The sequence below is a fragment of the Carcharodon carcharias genome, chromosome 6 (assembly GCF_017639515.1).
Source record: "Carcharodon carcharias isolate sCarCar2 chromosome 6, sCarCar2.pri, whole genome shotgun sequence".
Lineage (NCBI taxonomy): Eukaryota > Metazoa > Chordata > Chondrichthyes > Lamniformes > Lamnidae > Carcharodon > Carcharodon carcharias.
The window spans coordinates 187,197,149-187,210,401 of NC_054472.1; the positions used below are offsets into that span (position 1 = coordinate 187,197,149).

General features: G+C 43.3%; 1 protein-coding gene across 1 annotated transcript in view; it reads right to left on the reverse strand.

The window, feature by feature from the left end:
* Positions 1–1,427: 1,427 nt before the first annotated feature.
* The window catches only part of LOC121278865 (transcription initiation factor TFIID subunit 4-like), a 164,133-nt gene continuing 152,307 nt past the window's right edge, over positions 1,428–13,253 (reverse strand). Inside the window, exon 15 of the mRNA XM_041189322.1 lies at positions 1,428–3,226. Within this exon, the coding sequence (XP_041045256.1) occupies positions 3,059–3,226 (168 nt within the window). The 3' untranslated portion in view covers positions 1,428–3,058. The remainder of the gene's footprint in view (positions 3,227–13,253) is intronic.

The following is a 13,253-nucleotide window of genomic DNA, read 5'->3' on the forward strand; positions in this document are numbered from 1 at the left end:
TCCTCCAACTTCCAAAAATGTTGAAGGTAACTATAAACTGCCAGAGGCATGAAAACTATTTCACATTTCACACAGTTAACCATCTCTACATTATGGAAAATAAAAATCACTTTCTATATATTACTCAAAATGGCATCAAAATTATATTTCTGTTGCAGAATATCCCCAAGGAACAGAGCTTTTTAATAAATACACATATCAAAAAACTCCATCTACCCTTAACAGAGGAGAAAAACACTCCTAAACATCGCTCTGGATGTGTTAAAGTGGCTGAATAATGTTTTGAACATCAAATTGCCACTGTGCTTTAACATGATTACTGCAACTCTTCCCTCCCACCCCTTCCCAAGTCTAGTTTGCCTGAATATAACAATGGGCTGGGAGGGGAAGTGAGGGAAACCCAACAAGGAACAGAAAAGAAGGTGGCGATATCAAAATGAACATTACTCAAGGATGTCTCTTCCACATGAACAAATTGTTTTGGAAACACAGTCTCTGTGCACAGGAGGATGGGCGCTGGTGGAAGAGATGACAGCCGAAAAGATCCCAAGATGTTCTGGCATTGGTCTGACCAGCTCGTCTTGACACTTGGTGACATCTTGCTCATAGGAGACTCTCTCTGCTGGCATTTCAATCATCGAACACCACAGCTTGGGTAGAAGCCTGTCTAAGCGTTGCACTCATTAGGAGCTGCCTCGCATTGCTGGAATAACCTTGCTGAGAATTTCCTCACGGGTTCTCCCAAATTGGCAGGCGCAACTTTGGTCCCAAGATTGGAGCTGGACACCGTAATCAATCCTGCGATCTTCCTGGCTTCTGAAGAGGAGGACTTACGAGGGGGTTTCTGACGTCAAGCAGAGCACTGCAATTCCTTGTTCTTTCACCCATCTAACCCAAAAGGGGGTGGGAGGGGGCACGTTTGGAAGAGAATTACAAGGATGCCACTTGCTTTCAGACATGTGGGCAGTTCTTTCCCTCCCTACATTATCAAAAAAATGCACTCACCATCGCCAGTATGTCTACTCAAAAAGATATCAGTATGAGATCAATACCAAGTGAGCCTAATGGGAGCGATCATAGCTGGCAGGGGTAAATGTAATTAGCACAGCCATTTATTTACAGATCAGCTATGCTCCTTTGTGTTTATGGACTTGTAGTGGAGAAAAACCACCTGCCCAGACAGGAAAGTTGGAAATATGAGATTTGAGTGCAGTTATTCACAAAATAATGATTCTGAATGTCAAACTAAGTCACCTAATATCGCCTCCATTTGCTATGCTTCAAATACAATGGATAAATAGAATATCAGCTGCTTGTAGGTGGTACAGGGTAGGCGGATGCAAAATCCTGACACGCTGTACTTCTTTCTAGGCAGTTACCCCATGTAAGTAACGGAATGGCTTGTTACAGTTCACCTCCAATTTTTATTTTTCAATTGTGGCCACTGATGCTTTATGAGAAAATATGATTGCACAGGTTCAAAGTCAGTAAATAAATGGCCAGTTAACACGGGTCAGGGTGGACACCAGGGGAACGGCTTCTTCAAATAATGCCCTGTGGACTTTTCACGTCCGCAGACAGACAGACCCCCATGACAATACAGCACTCTCTCGGCATGGCACTGGGTGTAGAGCCAAAGCTTATTTTGCTTAAACCCTGGACTGAATGTACAAACTACTGACTGAAAGGAAAGCAGGTTAACTGCTGAGCCAAACTAACACTTTAATGATTACAAATGGACAACATGCCTGAAATGTGTCTGGATCTAGCATAGAAAATGCCCTAATTCAAATGCTCCGAGATGGTCTCCGACAATCCATCACAAAAGGCCGAATTAGATGGCAAATCCAGAACGCTGGATGCAATATCAAAACATTGGGAATGATGGTCAGTAGCACACCTCAGTTCAACAGCTTCACACATGTGCTGGATGTGAGGTTAAAATGTCAAGGCTCTAATCTCAGTAGCTTATTATGGAAACACGAGGCTATAAAATTTAATACTCTGACAGAGTCAAGTGTAGGTGACTGCTCAAGTCACTATATTGGCTCCTGCGCTCTTCTGGGTGTGTGTGTGCTGGGGGGGTGGTGTGGAGGGGAGGATTTCAGCATGATTGGTGAGTGACTCAGTTTAAGACGTATTTAAGATTGGTCTAAGCCAGTGATTAACTAGTAAGTGTAGCGAGAGGTATAACATCACTGTCTCATCTAACCATTTTTCATATCTGTTGGAATGTGATTTTCTTTTGAATTTCACATTTCTTCTGAAAGCCCACACTAGGCTTCTCAGAAGGCAAAGTTGTAACTGCGACCCTGAGGAAGGCAGACAAAATAACAAGATTGGCCAGGAATAGGAGACTTTTTCTTGCAGTTAGCCCATAAGAAATGAGCACCAGCCTGCTCAAACAGTTAAACACATCATGTAAAATTAACTGGCCTGAGTCCGAAAACCAATACAGTACCAACTATACAGACTTAAATTCTCTGGCCAAGGGGAGCATGACTTAGACCGATGTTAAGAACAAGCACTGAAGAGGAATGGCAGATGCACCTGTTACGTAGGGTAGGAAGAAAAGGATTACAAAGCTGCAAAAACCTCAAAAGAGAAAAAGTAGACACTCGTCCATGAATTTACCCTGAAGGAGCAACACATCCCATAGCAGATGAAGCACGAGGGGAAGTAAACATTTCAAGTTGTTTAACAACGCTCTGTATCATAATCATCAGTTATTAGGGAACTTGGAACAATTGCAGTTTTTTAATAAATAATATATACCTATACCATCCCGGTTTTCCGAATCTTTCAACGGGAGGAAACAAAATTTCACAAGTGATGTTGGAAAATTCTACATAATCAACGCCTCGCCTTTAGCTTCACCCTGAAACAAAAATCAAAGTTTTACCCGTCAGTATTTTTTTTTTAAAAAAAGAAATGTCACGAGAGTAAACAAGGACAACCAAGGTCCAGAATCACAGATTCCTGAAGCAATGTCTAGAAATCATTTCGCAGAACCATCTGTGCAACCAGCATAAAATCCAGCATATACGTTTTCTCCTCTTCACTTGAGATAGGCTCGGTACAAGAGCAGCGAGTGTTTTTTTGCCTGGTCCTGCTCCAAGCAGAGGATGAGATCCCTGAGATTGACTCGCGTTATCCTCTGTCGTAGGTAGGGTCGGGCTTGTGCTGCTCTGAGACCACCAGATGCACTCCCGCTGCCGCTCAAGCCCTGCAGGCAGGAACAGAAAAGGCACATGGTTAGCCGTGAGGTCAGAAAGAGTGGGCTAAGTGGATACACACAATGCTATCAAAAGCAGCGGCCACCATCGTACACAGTCCCTCTCCTCTCATTTCTGTGGCGTCAAAAACATCCAAGTATTACTGAAAAAAAAAGAGATGCCTAAGCTTTTCATCTTGCCCTCAGCAGGACACTCGTAAGAATACCAATATTAGGGGGAAAACAACAATTTATACTGTATGTGAAGAGAGTGCTGATTGGTTGGCAAGTGGCATTGCCATGGAGAATGCACCACTGATGGTGTTAACTGTCAAGCATTGTCTGACATTTAAACTAGGCAGCTTCACCAATTAATCAGCGAATGGCTCACTTATTTCGTTTAGCTCAAACAGGCGCAATGTGTGTACAGGTTTTTTTCGGTCTGCTAAGGACAGGGCCCTGTGTATTAATATATGTGGCCTCCAGTACACACAAATGCACCACATTGTGAGCCCGACTGACAATCTTAAATTGGTTGGCAGCGCAATGCTTGGTGCACTGGCAATTATTTAGCAAATGTTGTCCAACTGCAGATGGGGGTTGGGCATGCTGCTCGATATGATCTGCCAGTCCTTGGGACGTATGGCCTACGTACCTAGCATCACACTGGCACTGCGGGCAGGGCAGCAAGGCAGATCAGCAATACTTCTTTCATCATTTGACTAGATTTTGAATGCAGCTGAGACCAAAGGACACTAAGTCCTCCCTCTCTCTCTCTAGCTAATTGCCTTATATGAAATGAGTTTGAGCAGTCTCAATCTAGTTCTACTGGATGCGGGATACCGTGAATAATTAATAAAGTCTCTCTGTTGTTGGGAAATTCCTAGCATCTATCTTTAACTGTAGACAGTGCCCAAACACAGCCAGCATAGATTTGTAAAGGGTAGCTCATGCCTGATGCACCAGATTGAATATTTTGAAAAGATGCCTAAAGTAGTGGTCAGGGGATGGTCCATGTATGTTATTTATATAGATTGCCAGAAGGTATTTGGTAAAGTCCCTCATAAGAGGTTGATCATTATCAACAATTCCTCATGTCAAGGATGATTCTTTCTTCTTGAGGATAGCTAGGTGGCAGCGAGATCTGAATGTTGTTTGTGGGTTCACTGATGCTTCCTATCTTAGCCTTACAGGCTCTCCCACATTCAGGAGATCAGCTATTAGCTGGTAGAGATGGAGATGGATAGTTGACTTGAGCCACTGCCTTCTCTTTCTGTGTCTTTTGCTGTTCTCTCTCTGTGGCTGCTCTTAATGACTGGAAGTTTTTGACACCATTGCTGAAGATGGATCACCATTTTGGTCACAATTGGGCATCTGCTTCCCTTGCACTGATGTTAATACAACAGACCTTCATGGTCGCTTTGAGATAGTCTTTGAAACATTTTTGCCCCAGTGTGAGCAGATTCCCTGGTGTAGATCTAAGTAGAGCACCTGCATGACATGTCTCACCTCAGCTGCTGAGATTCTCATGGCCCCTATAATCAGGTTTGTCTGCATATTGGACAACACATGTTTGTCCTGTTGCCCTCCCACTTGATTCACTGGTTCCTTCTAAGACAGGTTGATGTTGTTGTTCTAGGACCTTGAGATGATGTCTGCAAGTTGTTCAAGTTTCAGCATGGTAGAGAAGCATAGGGAGGACTACTGCCCAATAGATTTCGACTTTAGTGTCAGATATCACAATTCTCGAAAACCAGAGCATTGAATTCGGAAATTACTCACTAATTTTAAGTGTTTATGGATTGATATCTTTCTAAAATCTAATTCGGGTGTTGCATTTAACATTAATTTAACATTAAGACCGAAAGAAATTATAAGTTAGTCGGTGGTAAACAAACTGCCTGCAAGTGGCAGCTGCACAGTGAGTTAATTAGGTGGCTAGTTAGAACTAAATTCCTTAGTCAATACAGTCCGACTCAGGGATTAAGAATTTCAGTTAGTCTGAACGCAGGAGGTTTTCGCTCATGCACAGACTAAGTAGCATAGATGCCAACTGGATGGAGTAAAGCTTTGACAGAGTACTAAACCTGAGAATTTGGTGAGTGAGGGAATTTGACGCCGTGAGGGAGAGGTGCTGTTCTGATCTTTTACAGAATACAAAAAAAAAGTCTGAGAGAGGGAGGAGGACACAGCGAGACCAGAGAGCTTGAACAGGCAAGCAGGCAGGTGATTGGTTGGTGAGGGTTACAGTTTCTTTTTGTTCCCTAAACTAGGGCAGCAGTTTAAACTAGTACCTGGGGGAAGGGTGGGCAGTAGATAAAAGCCTCGTATTAAAATTATGCTTTAACTAGTTAAACTTAAAATAACAAATTATCAGTGATATTTCTAAATTTGTAGTGCTAAATAAACAAATTACAACAAAGATGTCAGGAGAGGTGATGTATTGCAGCTGCAGCATGTGGGTGCTAGTGTGATCCACATCAACCACAATTGCAGTGGGTGCTGATGTGACCCACATCAACCACACCTGCAGTGTCCACATGAAAACTAAACTATCTCCCACAGTAAATTTTAGCTTTGCTATGAATATCATGATTCAATTTCTGACTACTCTGGTTCTTTTCTACCTTCCCCTCTAAGTTTGGAAACACCAGACTTGAACCTTGTATGAATGCGATGGCTCATCAGTAAACACTGGTGTTGAACCAGTAGTTGCATGAGTCGTTGTATGATAACTGAGAAGAAAACACAAAATTAGAGTTTCTAACATACCTTCGGATCACTTCCTCCTTCCTGATTTGAAAGTTTGCACTGCTCTTTCTGCTAACCCATTGGATGAGGGATGATATGGTGCTGTTTTAATATGTTTAATATGTTTAATTCCATTTAAACCCATGAATCTCTGATTTTCAATAGCTGCACCCGATATCGGTGATCTAACTTCATACACATCCATCCACTTAGAAAGCGCATCGATGACCAATAAAAATGGACCCACATGGTCTACATATAGTCTAACCCAGGGTCGAACAGGCCACTCCCATGGATGCTGTGGAGCTGAAACGGGCAACTTCTGTTGTTACTGACACTGGAGACAGTGTGTGACCATGCTTTCAATGTACTGTCTATACCTGGCCACCAGACATAGCATCACACAAGCTTCTTCATCTTCAATATGCCTGGACGTGCACTGTGAAGCTCTATCAAGAATGGTTCTCTTCCTTGCGAAGGGACGATGACTCTTGATATCCACAACAAGATTTCATACTGACAACTTAAAACTGGCATGGAATGGTCTTATTTCTTCAGACACTGGTGAATTCTAGCATCCTTGCAATTCCTGGTCTCAGACTTTTGACAAAATTGGATCCTGGTTTGTTCAATTCCTTATTTGCTTTGCACAGACCGGCGAAGAGTCCAATAAATTCAACACAAGTACAACTTCTTGTGGCACTGAAGCATGTACAACGCGATCTGGCAATGGAAGACGACTCAGTGTGCCTGCATTTGCTATATGCACACCAGGACAGTGCATAAAGGTGTACTCACACACCGATAAAATCAAAGCCCAACGTTGAATTCTTCCGAGGATATTAGTGGAATGGCTTTATCCTCACTAAATCAACCCTTTAGTCCGACACTATGGTGAAATGTCGACCATGCAGATACTGATGGAATTTCTTTGCTTCAAATATCACTGATAAACCTTCCTTTTCAAGTTGGGAATAACCTTTCTTGGCTGCAGAGAGGGCTCTGGAGACATAGCCTATTGGCCTTTCAAAACCATATTCCATCCTGTGACACAACACCATTTCCACTCCATAGGGAGATACATCACAGGTTAATATTAATTCTTTTGACGCGTCATAATGTACTAGTAGACATGATGAGTGTAATAGCTTCTTGACCTTTACAAAGGCTTCTTCTTGTTGCACCCTCCATGACCAACCATGGTTCTTTTTCCATAGTAAGTGTAAAGACGCTAACACTGTTGACAAGTTTGGAAAGAAGTGACTACAATAATTTATCATGCCCAAAAAAAGACTCGAGTTCAGTGACACTGGTAGGAGAAGACGCTTCTTTGATTGCCCTGACTTTCTCCTCTACTGGATGCATCCACTCGATGACCCAAGTAAGAGGCTTCAGTCGCTTGGAAAGCACACTTCTCTTTCTTCAACCGTACACCAGCTTCTAAAAATCATCTTAAAACCTCTTCTAGGTTGGCCAAATGTTCAGCTTCCGTTAATCCTGTGATCAGAACATCACTCAGATACACTACTACTCAGGGAAGTCCTTGCAATAGGCTTCCCAAGGTCCTTTGGAAAATTGGACAGGAAAATGATACACCAAAGCGCAGGCATGTATATTGATACAGGCCCTTATGGTTATATACCATCTAGATGTGCTATTCAGCTCCAGCTGTCGGTATGCATGGCTCACATCCAGTTTAGCGTAGGATTTTCCTCCAGCTAGCTTAGCATAAAAATCTTCAATTCGGGATAGGATATTTATCCAATTTAGCAGCCTTGCTCACAGTTAACTTGTAATCTCTGCAAATGCGAATAGTTTGATTTGGTTTCATCACAGGGACTATAGGTGCTGCACATTCTGAAAATTGGACTGGCTGGATGATGCCGAGCTTCTCTAAGCGGCACATTCTGCATCCACCTTCCCCTTTAGGGCATACAGCACAGGTCTGGCCTTAGAGGCATGGGGTATTGCCTCTGAGTTTTGCTCGTAAGCCTTTTATCTTTCCCAATTTGACAAAACACGCTGTTGTACTTCCTTAACAAATCAGGAATTCCTCCTGCTCTCACTTGAAACATTTCTGACTGGTTGAGCTTAAATTTTTGTAACCAATCCTGGCCCAGAAGTCGAGGTCCTTCACCTGTTACAATGATGACAGGAAGCTGGGCTGTCTGTTGCTATAGGACACAGTGTGGCAATGCCTTTTACCTGTATTGACTCGCCAGTGTATGTCTCCAGCTGCGCCATGGTTTGTTCCAGATTCCCACCACTGTGGTCGATGCTCTCGTGTCTACCTCTATGACTAGAGGCTTCCCATTCACTTGAAGGGTGACAGCGTTTGGTTCAGTTTTTACTACTTTGACATTGTATAGGGAATAGATATCAGTATCATCAGCTTCTGGTTCTGTTGCATTGTGCACTTCAATCATCTTGGTCTGCTGTCTTATTGGCTGTCTCAATTTTACCCTGTATTGCTTTATTACATGCTCTATTTTGTGGCAGTCATGGCATTCTGCCTCTGGTTTGCGGTACATGGTTACCCCCACATCAGTAACAGATTAATCCGAATTGCTGGTGAGATGCTTCCACTATGCCTTTTCGCTTTTCAAGCAGCAGAGACTGTTTCCCGCTTCGCTGCTGTCTCTCTGGTTTTCACACCACGCCTGGCGGTAGGTTCCCGCCCCAACTGAAGAACAGTGCCTTGTTGCACAATCGGCAAAGCCTGTGAGTCCCTCTCGGCACTCTCCATTGCTAGCGCTAACTCCATGGCGCGCTTCAAATCAATATTAACTTCTGCAAGTAAACGGCACTGGATGGCATCATCAGGTTCTCCACAAACCAAGCAATCTTGCAACATATCATTGAGTGTACCTCCGAAGTCAACAGTACTCAGCCAACTGTTTCAACTTCACGCTGCAGGTTGCGATGGACTCACCCGGGGCCTTTACTCTTAGGTTAAACTTAAACCTCTGCATAATCACTGATAGCTTTGTCTGAAAATGCATTTTCACGAGGCCTACCAGCTCGATAAAAGATTTAGAATTGAGCATGCTCAATTCGTGACGAATTGGGAAAGATAAAAGGCTTACGAGCAAAAATATATGTAGACCCGGGCACTTAAAAGGATTGCTTTCTGCTTCTCCTCTGCTGTTATTTCATTCCCCTTGAAATAAAAACCAAGGCACTATGTACTGGCTCCAGTCTTCCACAGACGAGTCATGAGGGTCGATTCTGCCATAGAGTGGCATACATTTACTTTTCTTTCTTTCCTTAAGAATTGAGGTACTCACATTCATGAGGCGAGGAGCAGCGTCGGAGTTATCCCACCCTCGTCGCCAAATGTAATTAACTCGATGCACCAGACAGGTTTCTTATTTGAAACAAGAGAACTTCACTACAGAGCTCTTTTGGAAGCTACATGCTTGAACCAGGTCCATGACTAGAAAGCTCAGCCGCTCAGATTACCTGCGCTTAGGGCTCATTCGTCAGTACAATCACATGACCCCGAAAGGCAGTAGGAAAGGTTTTACCTACAATCACTGCAGGCATGGTCTAACAAAGCTAGAGCCAGACCTTCCAGAAGTGAAATTAGGAAACACTTCTTCACACAAAGGTAGTAATAGTTTGGAACACTTTAACAAAGAGATCTTGGTTAACCAAAGACTTTAACAAGGGACATGGAGCAAACACAGGTACATGGAGTTAGGTTACAGATCAGCCATGATCTCAATGAAGGCAGAACAGGGTTGAGGGACTGAATGACCTCTAAATGCGCCTATGTTCCATAATGCTAATACTTGAGGGGATGAATAGTGCAGGGAATAGAAAATGTCACATTGATGCAGGGTAAGATATTTTTTATCAGGACACATACTCAGTACTTTAGTTTGCAACGCATCATGACATCTAACCTGTTGTGGACACCCAGTAAGCAGATATCATGTCAAGAAATTCCACAGAACCATAGAAAAGTTACAGTGCAGAAAGAGGCCATTCAGCCCATTGTGCATACAGCAGCCAAAAAGAGAAAAAAGTAAACCAGCCGCTCATGTTAATTCCACTTCCCAGCACTTGGCCCATAGCCTTGCAAGTTACAGCACTTCAGATGCAGTTTTGGCCCACCAATTTGAGTCAGTTTTTTTCTTGTGTTTAAATTCCTTCATGGCCACTCTCCCTATCCCAGTCTGACCCAACAATATTTCCCCCATCTGCCACATCCCAACTCTGTTCGTACCCTGGCCTCTTCAGCGTCCCCGATTTCCATCGCTTCTTTATTGGCAGCTCCTGGGCTCAGGAATTTCTTCCTCAAGCTTCTCTAACTCTTTTCCACTGCCTCCTTCAAATTAAATTGCTGGGCGGCCAGGAGCTGGTGTCAGCCAGCAAGGAGTGACGGGTGTGCAGAACTTGATGCGGGATAGGGTACAGGCCGGAGTTTGGACCAGTTAAAACATACAGTGGGTGGCTGGAGGCAGGAAGGCAAGGGAGACTGGAAGCGGCAAAAGAGTGGTCGAGGGTCTCAGCAGCAGAGAGCCGAGGTGTGGCAGAGATGTGCGGTGGTGGGGAGATGTTGATGGCTGAACTCAGTGACCTTGACTATGGTGAGGCTGGAGAGAGATGGAAATGATTGTGGGATGGTGGGTAGGGATGAAGCAGACTGCTGAGCTAAAACATTAAATATGGGGTACCATTGCCAAATTGTTGCTACTGCTTGAAACACTGGACATTGCACCTCTTTGGGGGAAAAATGAACCATATTGAACTATATTCCCCTCGAGGGTATATATGGGAGACACTTTACCTCAAAGAGCTGAATATTTAATCAAACAGCAAGTGGAATATCTGTCAATGATAAACTTAAGAGGCTGAAGGGATCCCACACATTGGGAACCTACACAACCATCTAATTTTATTTATTTACAAAATATTTTTAAAAGCCTATATATTTTTGATCTTGAAAGTTGTGCATCAGGTTATTAAACACACATGAATTAGGAGCAGGGGTGCTTGTGGTGAATTGTTCCAAATGTGTACGGTAACACGGTTCACAATCACCACTTATAAAGAACCATCGGTCGTCAACCAGCACAAGCATTAACTGCCTAGCTTTGGGCTATAGCCTCCCTGGTAACCTAGTGAGAGGGGGATCTTGGGTGATGACTGAATTTATATTGTCTTAAGTGAAAGCCAGGGTACGTGGTCCATTTTCGGCCACGAGAACAATTTCCTGAGCTTCTGAGTCAACAAATAACTGAGCGGTTTTTTTTTTTGTTGTGCATGTAGGGAGGGGAACTAATCATGAGACTCAGCATGCTACATCTCGCTTCAAAGCTCACAGGAGTTTCTCAAACATCTCAGATTCGCAAGAGGAAGGCCGGTATGTATGTTGGATTGCAGGTAAAATGTACACACGCACACAGAGAAAGGTTGAAGTTCAAGCCAGCGAGTCATGTGACTAACTGGAACACCGTCAATAGAAAACTGCGCTCTGCACAACTGTCAGTGCAGGGTTGAAAAGGAGGTCACTCCAACAGGATGGAGTGAAAGGCCCGAGGCAACGTTATAAATGAAACACAACCACTGGGGATTTTCTGTGGCCCAGCAGCATTGTCCTTTAACAATTCACAGTCGTCGCCCAAACTACAGGGAAGTGAAAGCAATGTTTTTTTTTACAAATGCAACCATTAACTCTGGTTGCAATTTCTCAAAAATTAACCCAGGGTGAGAGAAAGTAATGATAGCCTATCCTATCCAACCCACTGTGGCTTTGCAGCTCAAGTAAGAACAGGCATTTTTTTTTAAATGAGGAAGTGCTAATCATGTCGAACATAGTTCCATTACTTTTACACCACTCACACCGGTGTGTGTGTGTGTGTGTGTGTGTGGAGGGGGGAGAGATAGGAAAAACAAAACAAATCCAAATTGACTGAAGACATTCAAGGCTTCAGACTGTAAAGCTTATTAAAAACTTAACAGTTCAAACCACGCAAAGAATTTCATTAACAGGCTCAGCATCAATTGTGCAGCAAGAAAGATTTGAATCGAGTGACATACAAAGAGCTTCAAATGAAGGATCCTCTTGACCAATTCATGAACTACAAGCTTGAATGAATTAAATCAAATGGTGTCTTCCCCTCCAACCATTAGCAGAGCAAACCTTGCAAGGTCTAGTTAGGAGGATTAACAACAAATAAAGAGATGCAGGCGATATTCCATCAGATTTCGCAGCAGAACAAAGCACAAAAGCTCACTCCATCACAATCCGAAGTACCCTGAAGACTGAACTCTCAAACTATGCCCTTCACACTCTGCTACTACTACTCCTTTTTGAGACCTACATTATTGTATCTTACTGCAGTGTATAACACATCTCTACTCGCAACTAAAGAAATTGCAGCTTAAAGAAAGGGCAGATTTGCATTTATATAACATCTTTCACAACCACTGGATGCTCCAGAACACTTTATAGCCAATGAAGTACTTTGAAATGTAGCCACTGTTGTAACAAGGCACAGCAAGATCCCACAAACAGCAAAATGATAATGGCCAGGGATAACTTCTGTACCAGGCAATCATTTTCATCCACCTGAGAGGTGGTTTAACATCTCACCCAACGTTAAGCATCTCTCTCAGTGCTGCACTTGAGTGTCGGCCTTGATTGTTACGCTCAAGCTCGTGGTGGGACTTGAACCAACACCCTTCTGGCTCAGAAGCAAATACGTCAACAACTGAGTCAGGGCTAACAAAGATGCAAATTGTACTTCAGGTTACATGACAACTTTCTCAAGTTATTCTCATCTCCCCTCAAGTGCTGACACTCAGACTTGTACATTTCTGTGTTGCTGGCAGCCTTGTGGTGCCTCATTTTTACAAAAAAACCCACAGCGAGTGCCTTTTGGCTGTTCACCATGAAGGACATCACAGCTGACCCCCACCCCACAATGAATTGAGCTAAGCTGCGATATCCTACGTTCCATATATTTATATTTCCGAACATGAGTCACTGAATACTGTTTAGGTATAAGAGTCTTGGCTGATTTTCTTTTCCTTTTGCAGAGTTCAGAGGGGAAGCGAACCATTTAATTGGTGCTTCAACATAGTGCAATTCTTGGTTAAGAATGAGTATGCATTCACATCTAGAGTGTCATAGAGGTCTACAGCACAGAAAAAGGCCCTTCGGCCCATCGACTCTGCGCCAGTCAAACAAGTAACTAACTATTCTAATCCCACTTTCCAGCACTAGGCCCATAGCCTTGTATGTCATGGCATCGCAAGTGCACATCCAAACACTTCT